This window comes from Chlorocebus sabaeus, chromosome 6 (genome assembly GCF_047675955.1).
Source record: "Chlorocebus sabaeus isolate Y175 chromosome 6, mChlSab1.0.hap1, whole genome shotgun sequence".
Taxonomy (NCBI): domain Eukaryota; kingdom Metazoa; phylum Chordata; class Mammalia; order Primates; family Cercopithecidae; genus Chlorocebus; species Chlorocebus sabaeus.
In genome coordinates, this window is record NC_132909.1 from 26,104,731 (window position 1) to 26,125,207 (window position 20,477).

Below are 20,477 nucleotides of genomic sequence, written 5' to 3' on the forward strand. Positions count from 1 at the left end.
GGGTTTTGTTGTTTGTTTGTTTTAAGAGACCTGGTCTCTGGCCAGGCGCTGTGGCTCACACCTGTAATCCCAGCACTTTGGGAGGCCGAGGCGGGCGGATCACCTGAGGCCAGGACTTCGACACTAGCGTGGCCAAAATGTCAAAACCCTGTCTCTACTAAAAATACAAAAATTAGTTGGGTGTGGTGGCCCGCACCTATAGTTGCAGCTACTCGGGAGGCTGAGGCAGGAGAATCACTTGAATCTGGGCGGAGGTTGCAGTGAGCCAAGATCGTGCCACTGCATTCTGGCATGGGTGACAGAGCAAGACTCTGCCTCAAAAAAATAAATAAAATAAAAATACGGAGCAAGGGAGAGAAAGAAATTAAGGTACTCAGGTGATTAAAGTAACATGTCTTCAATACTAGGAGTAATAATAATCCCAGGGGATAATAATATTAGTAGTTACTAAGTACACTGTGTCTGAGGCACTAGGAACTTTATAAGTATAGTGTGAGTTGTGTAATTCTTACAAAACCCCATGAAGTGGAAACAGTTATCACCATTTTACAGACGACTAACCATTTATGGAGGGATTAAGAATCTTAAGAACATAGTACTCCCTTCACGGTAAAATAACACCATGGTTTTGTGGGTGAATGTGTGTGTTTCAACATCAGCTGCTTTTCACAGAAGCTGATTACTCATGAGTGAGATGACCAAGTCCTGGGTGCATAGCAAAATAAGAGAAACTGAACCTTTTTTTCTTTTTGAGGGGGAGTCTGGCTCTCTCACCAGGCTGGAGTGCAGTGGTGTGATCTCAGCTTACTGCAATATCTGCCTCTTGGGTTCAAGCAATTCTCCTGCCTCAGCCTCTGGAGTAGCTGGGATTGCAGGTGCGTGCTACCACGCCTCACTAATTTTTGTATTTTTAGTAGAGACAAGGTTTCATCATGTTGGCCAGACTGGTCTCAAACTCCAGACCTCAAGTGATCTACCTACCTCAGCCTCCCAAAGTGCTGGGATTACAGGTGTGAGCCACCACACCTGGCAGAAACTGGACCTTTACCAACACAGAACGGTGTCCAAAATGTGCACACTGCCATGACTGTCATACGTGGGGCTCTGAGATGACACAATTAACAGTTTACAGATCCAGAGATCACATCATATAAACTCAGTTATCTGAACTGTAGCCAAGAAACAGTACAGAACCAAAGAACTATCCATGAGCATTCAAAGAGATACAGATATCATATTCAAATCTAAAGTGCTCTGCTCACAGGACAAATTAATTTGTGGATATGTTATTTACCTAATGCTGTTAACAAATTACTCAAAAACTTGGTAACTTAAATCAGTAAGCACTTATTGTCCAGGCATGGTGGGTAATGCCTGTAACCCTAACACTTTGGGAGGCCAAGGCGGGAGGATAACTTGAGGCCAGGAATTCAAGACCAGCCTGGGAAATACAGCGAGACCCCACCTCTTAAAAAAAGAAAATTAGCGGCCAGGCGAGGTGGCTCACGCCTGTAATCCCAGCACTTTGGGAGGCCAAGGTGGGCGGATCACAGGTCAGGTGATCGAGACCATTCTGGCTAACACGGTGAAACCCTGTCTCTACTAAAAATACAAAAAAGCTGGGCGTGGTGGCGGGTGACTGTAGTCCCAGCTACTCGGGAGGCTGAGGCAGGAGAATGGTGAGAACCCAGGAGGCAGAGCTTGCAGTGAGCCGAGATTGTGCCACTGCACTCCAGCCTGGGCGACAGAGTGAGACTCTGTCTCAAAAAAAAAAAAAAAAAGAAAATTAGCTGGGTGTGGTATCACATGCCTATAGTCCCAGCTACTCAAGAGGCTGAGATGGGAGGATCACTTGAGCCCAGGAGTTGGAGGCTGCAGTGAGCCATGATCACGCCACTGTACTCTGACCTGGGCGACAGAGCAAGACTCTGCCTCGAAATAAAAAAAAAAGAGGCAGGGTGCAGTGACTCACACCTGTAATCCCAGCACTTTGGGAGGCCAAGGCCGATGGATCACCTGAGGTCAGGAGTTTGAGACCAGCCTGGCTAACATGGTGAAACCCCATCTCTACTAAAAATACAAACAAAAATGTACCTGCGTGTGGTGGCAGGTGCCTGTAATCCCAGCTACTCAGGAGGCTGAGGCAGGAGAACCGCTTGAACCCAGGAGGCGGAGGTTACGGTGAGCTGAGATAGTACTACTGCACTCCAGCCTGGGTGACAGAGCAAGACTCCGTCTCAAAAACAAAAACAGAACAAAAAACAAGAAAAACAAACAAAAAACAATGGACATTGATTATCCCACCGTTTCTGTTGATCAGGGATTAGGGACCACCTCCATGTGGTGATCCTAACTCAGTATCTCCCATGAGGTTGTGATCAGCATGTCAGCCAGGGCTTGTCCAGCACTGGGAGATCCAGTTCCTCAATGGCTCACTCACATGACTGTTGGCAGGGGGCCTAGTTCCTTATTGCATGGATCTTTCCGTAGGGTTGATTCAATGTCTTCAGGACTTGGTGGGTAAACTTCTCCCACAAAGAGTGATCCATGAGAGAGGAAGAAACTATGATGTCTTTTAGGACTTAGCCTCAAAAGTTACACTTCAGGCCGGGCACAGTGGCTCACAACTGTAATCGCAACACTTTGGGAGACTGAGGCGGGTGGACGACCTGAGGTCAGAAGTTTGAGACCAACCTGGCCAACATAGTGAAACCCTGTCTCTACTGAAAATATAAACCAATTAGCCAGGTGTGATGGTGCGTACTTGTAATCCCAGCTACTTGGGAGGCTGAGGCAGGAGAATTGCTTGAACCCGGGAGGCGGAGGTAGCAGTGAGCTGAGATCACGCCACTGCCCTCTAGCCTGGACAAGAGTGAAAACTCTGTCTTAAAAATAAAAAAAAAAAGAAAAGAAAAGAAAAAAAAAAAAAAGAAGTTACACTCCATTATTTCCACAGTATCCTAGCGTTACACTGGTTAGCTCTATGCAATGTGAGAGGGAGGAAATACCAGGAGACGGGGAAGTCACCTTGGAGGCTGGCTCTAAAGGAACGTCCAAGACCTGGTAATTTATACAGAAAAGAGATTGTTTGGCTTACAGTTCTGCAGGCTGTACAAGAACCATAGTGCCAGCATCTCCTCCTGGTGAGGCTTCAGGAAGCTTCCAGTCATGACAGAAGGCAAGAGGGGGCGGCATGTCATTGGCGAGAGGGAGCAAGAGAGATGCCAGGCTGTTTTAAACAACCAGCTCTTGCATGAACTAATAGAGCAAGAACTCCCTCATTACCGTGGGGAAGGCACCAAGCCCTTCATGAGGGATCCGCCCCCGTGACCCAGACATCTCCTGCTAGGCCTAAGTCCAGCATTGGGGATCACACTTCAACATGAGATTTGGAGGGTGCAAGTATCCAAACCATATCACTACCACAGTGGATTAAAAAAAAATGAAGCCATCTAAGCATTAGAAGAAAACAGATAACTTCTGTATAACCTTTGATTTGAAATCTAGAGGCAATAAAGAATTGATCAATTGTACTCTCTGTCCGTATATATAACTTTATTATGACAAGAAACACCATCAGCAAAGTATAAGATAAATGATCCACTGGAAAATTATCTGCAACGTCCGTCACAAAGGATAAGAGTTGAGGAAAAATGGAGAAGAAAAACCCTACAACTGTGTAGAAAAAAGGGCAAGAGATATGAAAAGACAATTCACAGTAGTGATTTAGTGAAAGTCGCACAACCAGCAAATAGAGGAATCTGTCTCCAAACTGGCCAGCATGTTCTCAGAGTGCCCTGCCCTGTTCTGCCTGTGGCACGGTGCCAGCTGCTCAGGCCTGGCTGTGGGTGTGCACACAGCCATCCCTGACAAGCACAGCAATTATGCTGTGCCGCTGGGTCACAAGAGATCGATCAGGTAGCTTTGTTTATGACAACAGTTGCTCACTTTCTAGCTAAAGACACTTAACTCTTTCTTCTGAGATGGAGCCGGGATCCCTCTCAGGGGCCTGTGCCCCCCCACCCCACCAAAACATTTCTATAAAGGAAAATCCTGAGTTCCTTCAAGGGAAATTCCAGGCACATAGCGAGCCCTGAAAGATAAATGAGCACTGTGATGAGCAAGAAGATAACAGTCACTTAAAATAATAGCCAAGGAGTTAGAATCCTGAGATGTGTGGTTCCCTATAGAAACTAAAGATAACATCTTGGCTAGTGCAGTGGCTCACACCTGTAATCCCAGCACTTTGGGAGGCCGAGGTGGACGGATCACCTGATACTGGGAGTTCGAGACCAGCCTGGCCGATATGGTGAAACTCCATCTCTACTAAAAATGCAAAAATTAGCTGGGTGTGGTGCACGTATAATCCCAGCTACTCGGGAGGCTGAGGCACGAGAATCGCTTGAACCCGGGAGGTGGAGGTTGCAGTGAGCTGAGCTCGTGCCGTTGCACTCCAGCCTGGGTGACAGAGCAAGACTGTCTCAAAATAAATATTTAAATAAATAAATAAACATAAAACAATAACCAAGGGAGTTAGAATCCTGAGATGTTTGGTTCCCTATAGAAATTAAAGATAGCATCTTAACATATATCCTTGAATTGTTTTTCAGAAACGCAGTCCCCTACAATGGATCCTCTGGCACAGAGATCTGAGAAGATGGGGGACTAATCTCTGACCACTGTTCTCTGTTCTAAATTTCTCCCTGAAATGCTTGGAAGGAGTCACACCCATAGGCCAGAGACAACGTTCATTTCTGCTGATCCCAAATTTTTAGGCAAAACTTCACCTCCTTCAATCACAAATCAGAATTTTTTTTTTTTTTAAGGGACAGGGTCTCACTCTGTCCCCCAGGCTGGAGTGCAGTGGCACAATCATGGCTCACTGCAGTCTCAAACTCCTAAGCTTAAGGGATCCTCCAGCTTGGCCTCCTGAGTAGCTAGGACTACAGGCTACAGGTGTGTGCCACCACATCCTGCTAATTTTTTCTTTTCTTTCTTCTTCTTTTTTTTTTTTTTTAGAAACAGTGTCTTCCTGTGTTGACCAGGCTGATCTCGAAATGTTGGCCTCAGGTGATCCACCTGCCTCGGCCTCCCACAGTGCTGGGATTACAGGCGTGAGCCACCTTACCCAGCCCACAAATCAGAAAATCTTCAAATCCACCTATGATCTCTGCGCTTCCCCTGACTCACCCCTCCCTTCAAAATGAGGTTGAGCCTTAAGCATAAGCCGCCAGATTCTCCTTGTTTGGTGCCCTGCAACTAAGCCCCTTTTCTACCACTGCAAACGTTGGTGTGGGTGTTTGGCTTTACTGAACTGGGTGAGCACACCCCAGTTTGGTGGGATAGCAATTCTTCTGTTCTAGCGATCCTCTCTAGCTATCTGTACTATAAGAGATTCCTTTTTTTTTTTTTTTTTAAGATGGAGTCTCATTCTGTTGCCCAGTTTGGAGTACAGTGGCGTGATCTTGGCTCACCGCAGCCTCAGCCTCCCAGGCTCAAGTGATCCTCCCACCTCAGCCTCCCAAGTAGCTGGGACTATAGGCGCCCACCACCACACCTGGCTAATTTTTGTATATTTAGTAGAGACGAGGTTTCTCCATGTTGGCCAGGCTGGTCTCGAACTCCTGACCTCAGGTGATCCGCCTGCCTCGGCCTCCCAAAGTGCTGGGATTACAGGCCTGAGCTGCTATGCCCAGCCAAGAGATTTCTTTGTTTGACTTACTAGAACACGTGTAATCCTGAAAGTGTAAAAAAAAAAAAAAAAAAAAAAAAAAACTTTACAAACATGTCATGTAGCTGTTTACCCAGCTTCTAGTAGGCTTTATTTCAATCTCTGGTCAACAAGCACAAACTGACTTCTGTTATTTATTACCACGTTTTTCAGTTAAAAATAAAAAAGGGGCCAGGCACAGTGGCTCACGCCTGTAATCCCAGCACTTTGGGAGGCCGAGGCAGGTGGATCATGAGGTCAGGAGATCAAGACCATCCTGGCTAACACGGTGAAACCCCGTCTCTACTGAAAATACAAACAATTAACCAGGCATGGTTGCAGGTCCCTGTAGTCCCAGCTACTCGGGAGGCTGAGGCAGAATGGTGTGAACCCGGGAGGTGGAGCTTGCAGTGAGCCGAGATTGCACCACTGCACTCCAGCGTGGGCGATAGAGCGAGACTCCATCTTAAAAATTAAATAAATAAATAAATAAATAAAAATAAAAAAGGAATAGAGTGTGATCTACAGGGCTAGCTATAAAGAGTTTACTTAAGCTTGGAGATGTGTCAGTCTCACAGGTGAGTTGGGTTAACCTGCCAAAAAAACCCAAGGTATGTCATGGAGGATACATGAGATTCACCTATGAATGAATGACCAGTAACATCTTGTACTCCAAGAATCACAGTGTAGGCTTGGCACTGTGGTTCATGCCTGTAACCCCAGCATTCTGGGAGGCCGACGTGGGCTGATCACCTGAGGTCAGGAGTTTGAGACCAGCCTGGTCAACAGGGTGAAACCCCGTCTCTACTAAAAATACAGAAATTAGCTGGGTATGGTGGCGCGGAAGAATTGCTTGAACCCAGGCGGCAGAGGTTGCAGTGAGCCAAGATTGTGCCACTGCACTCCATCCTAGGCGACAGACTTAGACTCCATCTCAAAAAAAAAAAAAAAAAAAAAAAAGAGAGAAAAGAATAAAACCTTCTTTAAAATCATTCTGAGAAATTATTTTTAGGTGGTTATTCATTTTTTTTTTTTTTTCTGAGACAGGGTCTCACTCTGTGGCCCAGGTGCAGTGATGCTGTCACAGCTCACCACAGCCTGGACACCCCCAGGCTCAAGTGGTCCTCCCACCTCGGCCTCCTGAGTAGCTGGGACTACAGCACCACAACTGGCTAATTTTTGTATGTTTTGTAGAGATAAGGTTTTGCTTTGTTGCCCAAGCTGATGTTGAACTCCTGTGCTCAACTGATCCACTTGCCTTGGCCTTGCAAAGTGCTGCAATTACAGACGTGAGCCAACGCAGCAACACCAGCCTTTATTTTTATTTTATTTTTTTGAGGAGTCTTGCTCCTGTTGCCCAAGCTAGAGTGCCGTGGCATGGTCTCGGCTCACTGCAACCTCCACCTCCTGGGTTCAAGCGATTCTCCTGCTTCAGCCTCCCAAGTAGCTGGGATTACAGGCGCCTGCCACCACATCCGGCTAATTTTTGTATTTTTAGTAGAGACAGGGTTTCACCATCTTGGCCAGGCTGGTCTTAAACTCCTGACCTCATGTGATCCACCCGCCTTGGCCTCCCAAAGTGCTGGGATTACAGGCCTGAGCCACCGCTCCCAGCATTTTTTTTTTTTTTTTTTTTTGAGACAGGGTCTCTCACTCTGTCGCCCCAGGCTAGAGTGCAGTGGCATGATTTTGGGGAAGGCTGGTCACACCACCCTAATCTTATCATGCACATGGTTTCCAATTGATCCGTGTCATCTTGTCTGCTTCTTACAGTACACGTGGCCGACAAAGAGAAGGGAAGATGAAGCCGCCATCTTCAACAGGAGTGGCACACCTGTCGGATCTATGTCTGCAGCTGGATTTTACAGGCTGCTCTTCGTTAGAAAGGAAAACTTTACGGAGGACTTCCGTGCCCTTGCTATCTGCCTAACTAAATTCTTCTTAACTCCTGTACCAGTCTCAGCCTTATTTTGCCCAGCCCCTATACAAGATGGAGTTGCTCTGGTTCAAATGCCTCTGACACAACCTTGCTCCAAAATAAACATGGGAGATGTATGTTACCTATATGTTTACCCATTGCACATGTGGTCAACCCCCCCCAAATATGTATAGCTTTACCCCAAAACCTGCTGAATATGACTTTCTTGTGTAATACAGACCCTGGGAGGCATAAAACCCAACCTGCCCTTTCCCTCTTTGAAGAGAGAGACCTTTACAAACTGATATCTCATGGTAGTTTGGATGAGAACTACAAAGTGACATGGGGGAGCTTTTTTGGGGTGATAGAAACGTTCTATATCTTCTTGGCTGTAGTAGTGTTTACATTATTGGTACATTATTGCACACCTTTAGGGTGAATTTAACTGTATTTACTTTTTTTTTTTTAAGACAGACTCTCACTCTGTTGCTCAGGCTGGAGTGCAGTGGTGCAATCTCAGCTCATTGCAACCTCCGCCTCCCTGGTTCAAGTGATTCTTGTGCCTCAGCCTCCCTAGTAGCTGGGACTACAGGCATGCACCACCACACTGGGCTAATTTTTGTATTTTTAGTAGAGACAGGGTTTCACCATGTTGGCCAGGCTAATCTCGAACTCCTGACCTCAGGTGATCCACCTGCCTCAGCCTCCCAAAGTGCTGGGACTATAGGTGTGAGCCACCACAATTGGCCTGTATTTACTTTTGTTTTGTTTGTTTTTGAGACGGAGTTTTGCTCTGTGGCCCAGGCTGGAGTGCAGTGGCATGATCTCAACTCACTGCAAGCTCTGCCTCCCAGGTTCAGGTGATTCTCCTGCCTCAGCCTCCTAAGTAGCTGGGATTCCAATTTAAACAACGGAATAATATTTTCTAGATGACAAAATTATTCAAAATTTTATTGTGAAAACAATATAATCTCGTTCAGGAAAAATCTTGAAAAGCACCATTCATAATCCTACCACTGTTAAATATTAATATATATTAATATCTTTATTTCTGTATTTCCTTGTAGATCTTTCCATATACCTAATACATACGTACAAGCAGGGGACACTCAACTTTGCTTTCTGGTACCAGCATATTAAAAGTACTCTTTAAATACATACATTTTTGAAACAGAGTCTCACTCTGTTGCCCAGGCTAGAGCACAGTGGTGTGATCTCAGCTCACTGTAACCTCTGTCTCTGGGGTTCAAGTGATTCTCGTGCCTCAGCCTCCCAAGTAGCTGGGATTATAGATGCATGCCACCATACCTGGCTAATTTTTGTATTTTTAGTAGAGATGGGGCTTCACCATGTTGGCCAGGCTGGTCTCAAACTGCTGACCTCAAGTAATCTGCTCGCCTCAGCCTCCCAAAGTGCTGGGAATTACAGGCATGAGCCACTGCACCTGGCTAGAAGTACTCTTTAAATCCTTTTGACAACTGGAGCTCTTATTTGGCTTATTTACATTGGTCTTATAAGCCTTAAAATTTTAAAATTCTCAGGCCAGTGCGGTGCTTCATATCTGTAATCCCAGCACTTTGGAGGGCCAAAGCGGGCGGATCACTCGAGATCAGGAGTTTGAGACCAGCCTGGCCAACACGGTGAAACCCCATCTCTAGCAAATACAAAAAGTATCTGGGCGTGGTGGCATGCACCTGTAATCCCAGCTACTCCAGAGGCTGAGGCACGGGAATTGCTTGAACCCGGGAGGTGGAGGCTGCAGTGAGCTGAGATCACACCACTGCACTCCAGCCTGGGTGACAGAGCAAGGCTCTGTCTGAAAAAAACAAAACAAAACAAAATTCTCAACTTAAACACCAGAGAACAAGTATGCCCAAGATCTCATGGTACTGCAATAAAAACACCCAGAATCTTCTATGGAATGAGATGAAAAATAAGTAAATGAGAAAAACATCTTTCCAGATATTATTCATCTTGTCCTCATGGAGAGAAGACTGCAACATGACCTTTGGTCAGTTCCTAACAGCCAGAAAAGACAATATTGGAAATATGACTTTGATCTGTGTTGACCATAGCCAAAGATCTTTCATATGGAGACCTATCTTCTTGGATTGCATCCTGCATTAAAATCTGAGTATAATCATATTGTGGGCTGGGCAGGGTGGCTCACACCTGTCATCCCAGCACTTTGGGAGGCTGAAGCAGGCAGATTGCTTGAGCCCAGGAGTTTGAGAACAGCCTGGGCAACATAGTGAGACCCTGTCTCTACTAGAAATACAAAAATTAGCCGGGCATGGTGGCACACGTGTGTAGTCCCAGCTACTCAGAAGGTCGAAGTAGGAGGATCACCTAAGCCCAGGAAGTAGAGGCTGTAGTAAGGAGTGATTGCGCCACTGCACCTCAGTGTGGGCAACAGGAGTGAGACTGTCTCAGAAGAAAAAAATCACATTGTGGAAAAGCACTTGGAGATTTATAATCCTGAACATCTTCTTATGTAATGAAATCTGTGAAGGGTAAATACATTGATCGGGATGTTCACTCCCACTCAAATCTCAAAAATTAAGAATATATATTTTTTAAAAAGGCCAGGTACAGTGGCTCACACCTGTAATCCCAACACTCTGGGAGGCCGAGGCAGGTGGATCACCTGAGGTCAGGAGCTTGAGACCAGCCTGGCCAACATGGTGAAATTCCGTCTCTCCTAAAAACACAAAAAATTAGCTGGGCGTGGTGGCAGGTGCCTGTAATCCCAGCTACTTGGGGAAGTTGAGGCAGGAGAATCGCTTGAACTCGGGAAGCAGAGATTGCAGTGAGCTGAGATCACACCATTGTACTCCAGCCTGGGAAACAAGAATGAAACTCCATCTCAAAGAGGCCAGGCGCGGTGGCTCAGGGAGGTGGAGGCTGCAGTGAGCCAAGATTCTGCCACTGCACTCTAGCCTGGGTGACATTGTGAGACTCCGTCTTAAAAAAAAAAAAATCAACAGTTGAGGCTGGGCACAGTGGCTCATACCTGTAATCCCAGCACTTTCAGAGGTCATGGTGGAGGATCACTTGAGGCCAGGAGTTCAAGACCAGCTTGGGCTACATAGCAAGGCCCTGTTTCTATTTTTTTTGTTGTTGTTTTATTTTTATTTAATTTTATTTTTTTCCTATTTTTTTGTTTTTTTAAATCACAAGTTGATGTCTGAATCATTGGAGGGTGCCTTTTCCCAGTAAGTTATTACTTTTAATTATGGCATACTATCCTTAATTTTTTAAATTAATAGAACTTCTAGTTTGAAACATCATTCAAAAAGTAGACAAAGTCGGGGATGGTAGGGCATGCGCCTATCATCCCAGCTACTAAGGAGGCTGAGGCAGGAGGATCGCTTGAGCCTGGGAGTTCAACACTGCAGTGACCTATGACCACACCACTGTACTCTATCCTGGGCAACAGAGCCAGACCATGTCTCTGAAGGTGAATGAATGAATGAATGAATACAACAAAATAAAACATGTCTAAAAATAAAACAAAATCAAAGAGAAGACAGGAAGTCCTGAATTCCACCTTAGATCTGATGCCACATACAAAATCAAGCTAGGCTATACCCGTGTTTCCCAGCAATAAAGCAGCTCATGCAGTTCTGAGGCTATAAAATTACTTATGGGATAGGATTCTCCCAGGCTCCAACACAAATGACAGAGCTTCCTATCTACTGTTTCCCAGAATCCAATGTTCAGGTGGCCTGGATTGCTGGGTAAAACAGACTGTTTTAATAATCAGTGGGCTTTCTTAGACTCCGACTTAGAGCCTGAATTTAAATTCTTAATCTAATTTAAATACTACCAATAAGTAGCATTTACACACATTTGCTTTTAAGCCCATCCACTAATTCTGATGTGCACTGAAATCATGATGCACTTAGTTAATTCTGATTTTGAAAATTAATTTGAAGTTTTAAAATATTTTTTATTAGTTTTTGAAACTAATATTAGACAATAACCAGCAAATGATATGATTCCATTCCATTATACACAAAAACCAACCAACTACACCAAAAAAGACAAAACAAAACCAACAAACATAGCCCATTCTTGTTTAACTGCATTCTGTTCAATGTTTTAAGCTCTAGAAGGGGAATCTTTGAGTTAATCAGGTAGGACCCTCATTTTGCAAATGAGAGACGTGAGGCACAAGAGGTCAATGACTTATTGAGGTACTTGGAGAGAGAGGCAGTGTCCTCTGCCCATCACAGCTGGCCAGGCTTTGCAGGAGGAGACGCACCCAAAAGAAATGTAGAGGCCAGTTCTACTGCATTCATTTCATGCCCTGGGGTTCCCACCCTTAAAAAGCATTCACTGCAGAACAGAGAAGTACATTGTGAAAAAGGAGTATAGCAGTTAAACATGTACCAATGTGTGTATTAAAAAGTAAAATAAAATGCAGCATTGTCAGAGTCCTCATGGAAACTAGAACTCTCTTTAACCAAAACTACTTTTTAGTCATTCAATATCACATATCTTTTATGTTGCTTACGATAAACGTTAGGTCAATCATGATATTTATGCTCTAATTTTATTTACCAAAAATATTTTTTTTCCTTGTGGGATTTAAAAGCACACATTCTTAGCTTGGGCACAGTGGCTCATGCGTGTAATCCCAGCACTTTGGGAGACAGAGCTGGGAGGATCACTTGAACCCAGGAGTTCAAGATAGCCTGGGCAACATAGGGAAACCCCATATCTACACAAAATTTTTTAAATAAGGTGGGTGTGGTGGCAAGCACCTGTAGTGCCAGCTACTCGAGAGACTCAAGTGGAAGAATCACTGAAGCCCAGGAATTCAAAGCTGCACTGAGTCACAATCTTACCACTGTACTCCAGCCTGTGTGACAGAGAGAGACCCTGTCTTAAAAACAAAAAACAACAACAACAACAAAAAAACGGCGGCTGGGAGTGGTGGCTCATGCTGGTGATCCCAGCACTTTAGGAGGCCGAGGCAAGTGGATTGCTTGAGCTCAGGTGTTCAAGACAAGTCTGGGCAACATGGTGAAACCGCGTCTCTACAAAAAAAAAAATTAGCTGGGCGCCTGTAATCCCAGCTACTTGGGAGGCTGAGGCAGGAGGATCGCTTAAGCCCAAGGGGTGGAGGTTGCCAAGGTGATCAAGGTTGTGCCACTGCACTCCAGTCTGGGTGATAGAGCCAGACTTCGTCTCAAAAAAAAAAACAAAACAAAAAAAAAACAACCGTGGCTGAAGCCTGTAATCCCAGCACTTTGGGAGGCCGAGACAGGCGGATCACGAGGTCAGGAGATTGAGACTATCCTGGCTAACACGGTGAAACCCCATCTCTACTAAAAAATACAAAAAAAAAAAACTAGCCGGGTGAGGTGGCGGGCGTCTGTAGTTCCAGCTACTCGGGAGGCTGAGGCAGGAGAATGGTGTAAACCCCGGAGGCGGAGCTTGCAGTGAGCTAAGATCCAACCACTGCACTCCAGCCTGGGCGACAGAGCGAGACTCTGCCTCAAAAAAAAAAAAAAAAAAAAAAAGAAAAGAAAAAAATCATGTGTTCTTAGAACACATAAAAATAATTTGCCAGGCATTTTTTTCTCCTACAAATATTATTTTTACTAATAACAAAAGCCCAGATCACATTCTTCTGAAATCAAAGTTTCCATGATAAAAGCCTTGACATTCCAAGTTTTTGTCTTTTCAGTGTCAGCTAACACAGTTTGAATTTTTTTGTTTTTTTTTCCTACACTTGTATCATGGTTTAAGATCATACTAAATGTTCACAGAAAATTAATGACTTATGCATCAAACATCTCTATTTAATCAGGCTTCTATTAGAAAGCAATCTCTTGCATTATATATAAAAATGAGAACAGAGATGCTAGAGAGCAGCCTATTAAACAAGGCAGAAAGTGACTTTGCTTATCGTATAGCAGAAGTTCTATTAGGCAATGTCATAACTCCAAATAATACCAAATACCCCTAATACGTAAAATTTTCAAACTCAAAGAGCTGTTTACATTAATAGATCCACAGGGTGAGTATATTTATTGTAATTCAGCTTTTTCTTTTGCAAGATCTTATCACTACTTTCAGAGAGCAGAAGACCTTCAGAATCAAGTACATATCTGATCCACATATAACTAAATACCCAAAGATAAGCCAAGTGGGTGGAAAGAGGGACAACAACAAAAACTTGTTTATCCTGCCGGGCACGGTGGTACAAGCCTGTAGTCCTAGCAATTCAGGAGGCTGAGAAAGGAGGATCACTCAGACCCAGGAGTTTGAAGTTGCAATGAGCTACATTTGCACCACTGCACTCCAGCATGGGTGACAGATTAAGACCTTGTCTCAAAAAAAAAAAAAAAAAAAAAGAGAATAACCTTGTTTGTCCCACTGCCCTCAGTGAAACACGTATCTGATGGGTTATTTCAACAATAGGTTCTGCTAAACCATTTTTTTTTTAAATTCATAAACCAAAACACAGAGGTTCCCTATCTTAGAAACAGTAGAATACCTTTAGGACTTTATTTTTAGATACACTTTCTTTCTTTCTTTTTTTTTTTTTGAGATGGAGTCTTGCTCTGTTGCCCAAGCTGGAGTGCAGTGGCACGATCTTGTTCATTGCAACCTCCACCTCCAGCATTCAAGCGACTCTCTTGCCTTAACCTCCTGAGTAGTTGGGACTACAGACATGTGCCACCATACCCAGCTAATTTTTGTATTTTTTAGTAGAGATTGGGTTTTGCTATGTTGGCCAGGCTAGTCTCAAACTCCTGGCCTCAGGTGATCCACCTGCCTTAGCTTCCCAAAGTGCTGGGATTACAGGCTTGAGTCACTGTGCAGGCCTAGGTATATTTTCCAACACAGGGTTATGAAATGTCCTAGCCTTCTCTTGCTAGAGAGAGATGAGACTCTGGGGAAGGTAACAAGAGACTCTATATGAGGGAGGAAGGGCTTAAAAATGTTCTATGTCATCTCCAAAGACACTCTGGGCAATGAGGCACAAAAGAATTTGAAGTGACCCCTATTCAGATTCACCCACACTGGGTGAAGCAGGAGGTACTTGTTATTAGTAATTGTCAGCTAAGCATGGTGTTTCACACCTATAAATCTCAGGGTTTTGGGAGGCTGAAATGGGAGGACTGCTTGAGCCTAGGAGTTTGAGACCAGCCTGGGCAACATAATAAAGGCTCCATTTCTACAAGAACTAAAAAATAAAAATATTTTTAAAATTTGCAGGGTGTGATGGTGCATGCCTGTAGTCCCAGACAGGAGGCTGAGACAGGAGGATCTCTCAAGTCCAAGAGTTTGAGGCTTCAGTGAGCTATGATTGTGCCACTGTACTCTAGCCTGGGCAACAGAGAGAGACCCAGTCTCTAAAAAAAAAAAATAGAAAGAAAGAAAAAAAGAAAAGAAAAGAAAAGAAAAGTAATTGCAAAACGTTTAATCAGCTTAAGACCTTGTGGGTCTTTTAAAAGCATGATCACAGACACAAACACAGATCCCACATTTGCCCTATCTGAGCTTCTGGAATCTCTTACTCCTCCTGAGGAGTAGTGGGGGGTTGGGGGGAGAGTGACTCTTAAATCTGGGTGTCCTGACAGCACCCCTTCTGCTATCTACCTCTGCCCCTTGGTCCTCCAAGCTGCCCGTGTGAAAAATGGCTAATTCCTTTCCCCTGGTCACCCCCCTTCTCACTTCTGGGGTAAAAAAGAATAAAAAAAAATCCTTGTCGGTTTTCAGCCAAAGTCTCTGGAATTTATTGCAAATTACCTTTAGAAAGTTAATTGTGGCCTGGCGAGGTGACTCACGCCTGTAATCCCAGCACTTTGGGAGGCCAAGGTGGGCAGATCACCTGAGTTCAGAAGTTCAAGACCAGCCTGGCCAATGTGGTGAAACCCCATCTCTACTAAAAATACAAAAATTAGCCAGGCCTGGTGGCAGTCACCTGTAATACCAGCTACTCGGGAGGCTGAGGCAGGAGATTTGCTTGAACCCAGGACGCAGAGGTTGCAGTGAGCCCAGATCACACCATTGCACTCCAGCCTGGGCAACAAGACTGAAATTCTGTCTCAAAAAAGAAAATAAAAGAAAGTTAAATGCATCTGTTTTTAGAGCCTAACTTGCCCAAGAATGGGACAGAGCTCTCTCTGGACCACAGGCAGGATTTGGCAGCACTGCTCAGGCAGATGTCATCCTGAGATCAAGGACCAAGCATTTTCTTACTTGTTGATGGAAAGAATTAGAAGCCACTTAACGTTCTGTCATTTGCACCTGTGTGGCTACTCAAGCATATAGATTTTATTTTGCAGTGAAATTATAGAAAAAAATAAAGAATACTGACTTTAGACTGAGCATGGTAGCTTATGCCTGTAGTCCCAGTACTTTGGGAGGCCTAGGTGGGAGGACTGCTTGAGGCCAGGAGTTTGAGACTAGCCTGGGCAACATAGCCTGACTCTGTCTCTACAAAAAATTAGTTGAGCGTAGGGGTGCACACCTTTAGTCCCAGCTACTTGGGAGGGTAAGATGGGAGGAGAGCTTGAGCCCAGGATTTCAAGGCTGTGATTTGCTGATTGCACCACTGCACTCCAGCCTGGGCGACACAGCAAGATCCTGTCTCTAAAGAAAAAGAAAAATAAATTAATTAATTAACTGCCTTAAAAAACATTAGCCAGGTGCGGTGGCACACACCTGTAGTTCCAGCTACTCAGGAGGCTGAGGTAGGAGGATAGCTTGAGTCCAAGATTTGGAGGCTGCAGTGAGCCACAATCACACCATTGCACTCCAGCCTGGGTGACAGAGGGAGACCCTGTCTCAACAAAAAAAAAAGGGGGGGGGGGAAGACTATTAACTTCAGAAGTAGATGCAATGTATATTTAAAAGTAAGTATCTGTGTAAAGATGCTATGTTTGACTCATTGGCAGGTATTAATTCATTGCCCAGCGTTCTTTATTTAAAAAACAGCTTTTATAGTACACGCTGTGGTTACGTCATTTTTCTTTCAGAGGATTATTACTTTTTAAAAGCTTCTTAAAAACCTTCTTAAATTCCCAGTTAAAGCTGTTACATTCTAACCCAGTCTCAGAGCTGATTGGCTCAAAACCTCTGTGGGCCAGTAATGCCACATTACCCCGGAGGGGCGGGCAGCGCGGGGGTCAGGGAGCTGCCAAAGCCAGCCCTCCTACTGGCCAGCACGCACATTCCAGGGGATAAATAGGATTAAGTGCTCTAAAGAGGATTCCCAGCCCTCCTGCAAAGGAGGATCAAACACTCTGGTCTAGCTCTGGAACAAAAATAAGCCCCAGAGAAGGAGAAAGTGCCTGTTTAAACACCAGGTGGCCCCACCCCAAGCCTCCGCTCTTCCTCTTACCCCCATCTCTGGATGGCTGGGGAGAGCCCCTTTCCGCAGGCAAGTGTGCGCACCGGATCCAAGTCCGTGAGAGTGGGTTCAACCCACCCTTTTTAGTTTCCTAAATAGGGTCAGCCCCTGAGCAGCAGTGGGAGGTCATGACCTCAAATCTCTTCTAGCTGCTTTTGGGGACGAATGGATAAACTCTGTTAGGAAGCGCTGTAGCGCGTCTTAGAGAAAGCCCTTTGTATGAACTGCTCTCAGGACACTCTCCTAAATTTAGGTCCTGAAAGATTAAGGTAATAAAAACTGCTGACATTTGATTGCAATTTTTCTTGTCCAGGAAACAGACCAACCACATAGAACCAAAAAGCGCCCCTCTCCAAACTTCACCCCACCCCACCCACCTTTTCAAACTGTCCCGCGAGGAGAGGGGATGACACTGGCAGGGGTGGGCACCAAAGTCGGACTCCCTATAAAGATGCCCCAACAGCACACATGTTAATTCATTAACTCGGAGGGATCTGGGGTCACTGTGACGGTTTTCTACTAATAGGGAATAAAGCTCCTGCAGACGTTAGCGGTAATGCCCTGACGGCCGGCGCAAAGTTAACTCCTCCTGGGCCAGCAAGTGGAAACCGTATCCTGCCCAGGCAGATGTGCACTGGAAACGCGCGTGTCCCCATGAACACACGGGGTTTTAGGACCACTCCCCTTCCAGAGGCCAGACCCCACACCCAATAGTCTTTTCTCTGGGGAGGGTGCGGCGGCAGCAGGCGGCCGTCGGATGTCCATCAGCTCAGCTTCGCCACGCACACGGCTAGGGCCACAGCCGCCAGCAGCACGGCGCCGAAAAGGATGGCGGCCAGGGCCTTCCTGGGGTCGCAACCCCCTCCGCGCTCCTCCACGGACATGACCGAGGAGGGGCCGGCGCTGACTGTGGACAGGAGCTCGGCGCCCGCCGCTTGCCGGGCTTGCACGGTCCAGCGGGGCACGTTGACCTTCATCTCCATGTTGTCGATCATCTCGCCCACCTGAAGGACCTCGCGTTCCAGCTCCCGCAGATCCGCGACGTCGAAGTCACCCTCCGCCTCCAGCCGCAGGCTGCGGGTGCTCAGCGCGCGCGCCGCCACACCGGAGGAGGCGCCGGCTACACCTGTGCGCACCAGCGGCCGCCGAGGCGCGTGCAGCGGGAACGCGGCACCCAGCTCCAACGCGCGTCGCATATCCGCTTCCAGCAGGTCCAGGCAGCCCGAGAAGGCCACCCACAGACGCTCGAACTCCGCGCGCTCGTCGGCGGCCAGGCCCCGGTCGCGCAGCACGGCAGTCAGCCGGGCGCAGGTGGACACCGCCAGCTCTTGCGCCTTTTGGCGAGTCTTTTGCAGCTCCTGCCGCAGGTTCTGCGAGTCCGCCGAGCCGCCGACGGTCAGCACCAGGTGGTGGTAGCACGCAGTCGTCTTGTTGAGCCCATCTAGCAACGCCTTGCACTCCTCCCTCGCCATTGCGGTGCGCTCCGGCTGGGCCCTGCCGCCTCAGCGCGGCAGGACGCGGCTAGCCCCCGTTCCGGCCTCGGTCCGCGCGGCACGAACGCTCCTCATGGTCCGTGAGTCGCTCGGCGCTGCCGCCAACGTCCACGGATCCCGCCCGGGACCCTCGACGTGCGCCTCTGCGGACGGGGCGCGGAGAGGGAGCCCCGTTAGCGGTCCCCCGCTCCCTCATCCATCCTCCCAGGCGCACCCCGAGTCACACGCCGTATCTCTGCGCCGCCCTGGCCTCCACGGTGGCTCCCTGGGAAGCTGAGGGTGCGGTCCCCATCCTCCGTGGGTGCCAACCCCGGGGCGAGCAGGATGCAGAGCCGCGCGCTCCGCCTTAGGCGCTGCCAAGGGCGGCCGGGTAGGGTTTCCTAGGACCCGCCCACCCCGCCTGTCCCGGCCGAAGCTGCCACCCCCTGGATCAGGGGTAGGCGGGGCTCCGCGCGGGGAGGTCACATGTGGGTCGCCCATTCCTCCCTCCCCTTCACCCCATCCAAGTTCTGGAATGTTAGCGCTCGAGAGAGAAAACACGTCTTATTTTACGGATGGGGAAACTGAGGCCCAGGTAAAAAGCAGGCCAGGCCACGGCGGAGTTTTTACCAGTGAGGGGACTAGAACCCGACTATACTGACTCCCGGACCCTTTCGGCGACAGGACGTGGGGTGCCTCGCAAGACTGGGCACCTCCGTGCCCCAAAGCGAGCAGTGACTGGCAATCCGAGGGGCTGGGCGCTGCCGGGGTCGGGTGTCCCTGGCGCACCGCGCTCTGCTAGTCAGTGCTTCCGAGCGTGTACCCCACCTCTAGTGTCAGCCCCGGCTCCCAGCCCTGCCCCTCACGTTCTGGGCACGCGCAGTTGCTGGCGCGGGGCGGGGCCAGCTGGAGTAGGAAGCGTTGGGAGCCGCCTGAGCCCCGCCTCCGGCTGGGCTGGACTCAATGATTGCTCTGTGCACACGTCACTCTGGGAAACGACGGTTTCTCACTGGGTCAGCTGTGGCGCGGCTCCGCCCCACGGCGGAGTAAGGGGTGGGCTACAGGGCCCGACCGCCGCGCTAGGGTGGTGGGCAACGAGGTCCCAGCAGTGGACGAGGGAGGTGCCACCGCCGCCCAGGATGGGCTGGGAATGAAGCGATGTAGCCTTTTAAGTAAGTGTCCTCGCGCTGGCCTCCTCCCGCGCCTCCCCTCCCGCGGGACGGCTGCGCCTTGGAGCGCGGCGGCCGGGCGGGGCCCGGAGAGTGAGGGGGGAGGGGCTCCCTGCTCTTCGCAGTCCGCTCCCGGGTCCGCCAGGTGGCCCCGCGCCGCCCTAGACCCCGCGTCGCCAGGTGGGTGCCCGGTCCGCAGCCGGCGCGCCCAGCCCACTCCGCCCCTTGAGTCTGGAGGAGAGGGAGCGGTCGGTGTGGAGAATGCGTCCTCCGAGCCCCGCTGCGTAGACACCGGCGGGTGGGGCCGGGGTCCCGGGTCTGGGGGTTCGGACCTAGCGGGGCGCGGGCGGTCGCCGCGCGGTTTCCCGGCGGCCTAGGGGCTGCTGGAGGGGAGGCGGCGGATGGGGGTTCTAGCCGCGCGCCCGGCGGTTGTGATTTCCGGGGGTGGGGGGTGAAGAGGGCGCGGAGCGGGGAATCCCTGGCTGCTGGCCTCTCGCGGGGCGGGGTCTCTGCGTCCCCACAGGTAAAGATTGTTAAAGGAAAACTCTTACGCCCCGAGAGATGTTCTGGATTCTGAGTCTGTTGCGTCTTTTGGTTGAAAATGGACTGCCCAGGAGCGCACGAGCCACTCGGTGCCCCCTTGGCTGCCCCTCGAGGTGCAGGGGACGTAGGCACTCGCGGCCCGTGCTGGCCGAGGGAGCAAGGGACAGGTCTTCGCTGAGGATTTAGAGCATGCAGGGAACGAGGGCTGCTGGCAGTGCTGGAGGGACTGTGAGGCTGCAGAGAGCTCAGATTTTACAAGTTGATGGGTTTCATGGAGAGAGGCTCCTGT

The 20,477-nt window shown here is 48.2% G+C and overlaps 2 protein-coding genes across 5 annotated transcripts in view; one reads left to right on the plus strand and one right to left on the minus strand.

The window, feature by feature from the left end:
• Positions 1-13,434: 13,434 nt before the first annotated feature.
• Positions 13,435-19,285, minus strand: RGS9BP (regulator of G protein signaling 9 binding protein). Its single transcript, XM_073016674.1, has one exon. It carries the CDS (start codon positions 18,474-18,476, stop codon positions 17,769-17,771), a length of 708 nt encoding a protein of 235 aa, XP_072872775.1. The 5' UTR covers positions 18,477-19,285; the 3' UTR covers positions 13,435-17,768.
• A 237-nt stretch (positions 19,286-19,522) lies between these two features.
• Positions 19,523-20,477, plus strand: part of ANKRD27 (ankyrin repeat domain 27) — a 79,104-nt gene continuing 78,149 nt past the window's right edge. For all 4 annotated transcript variants that reach the window (XM_007996210.3, XM_007996209.3, XM_037991500.2 and 1 more), the window contains exon 1: positions 19,523-19,648. The gene's annotated coding sequence lies outside the window, so the exon portion shown is untranslated. The remainder of the gene's footprint in view (positions 19,649-20,477) is intronic.

Excerpts from the sequence above, each read along its gene's own strand:
- RGS9BP (XM_073016674.1), bottom strand. The coding sequence starts at position 18,476 with ATGGCGAGGGAGGAGTGCAAGGCGTTGCTAGATGGGCTCAACAAGACG.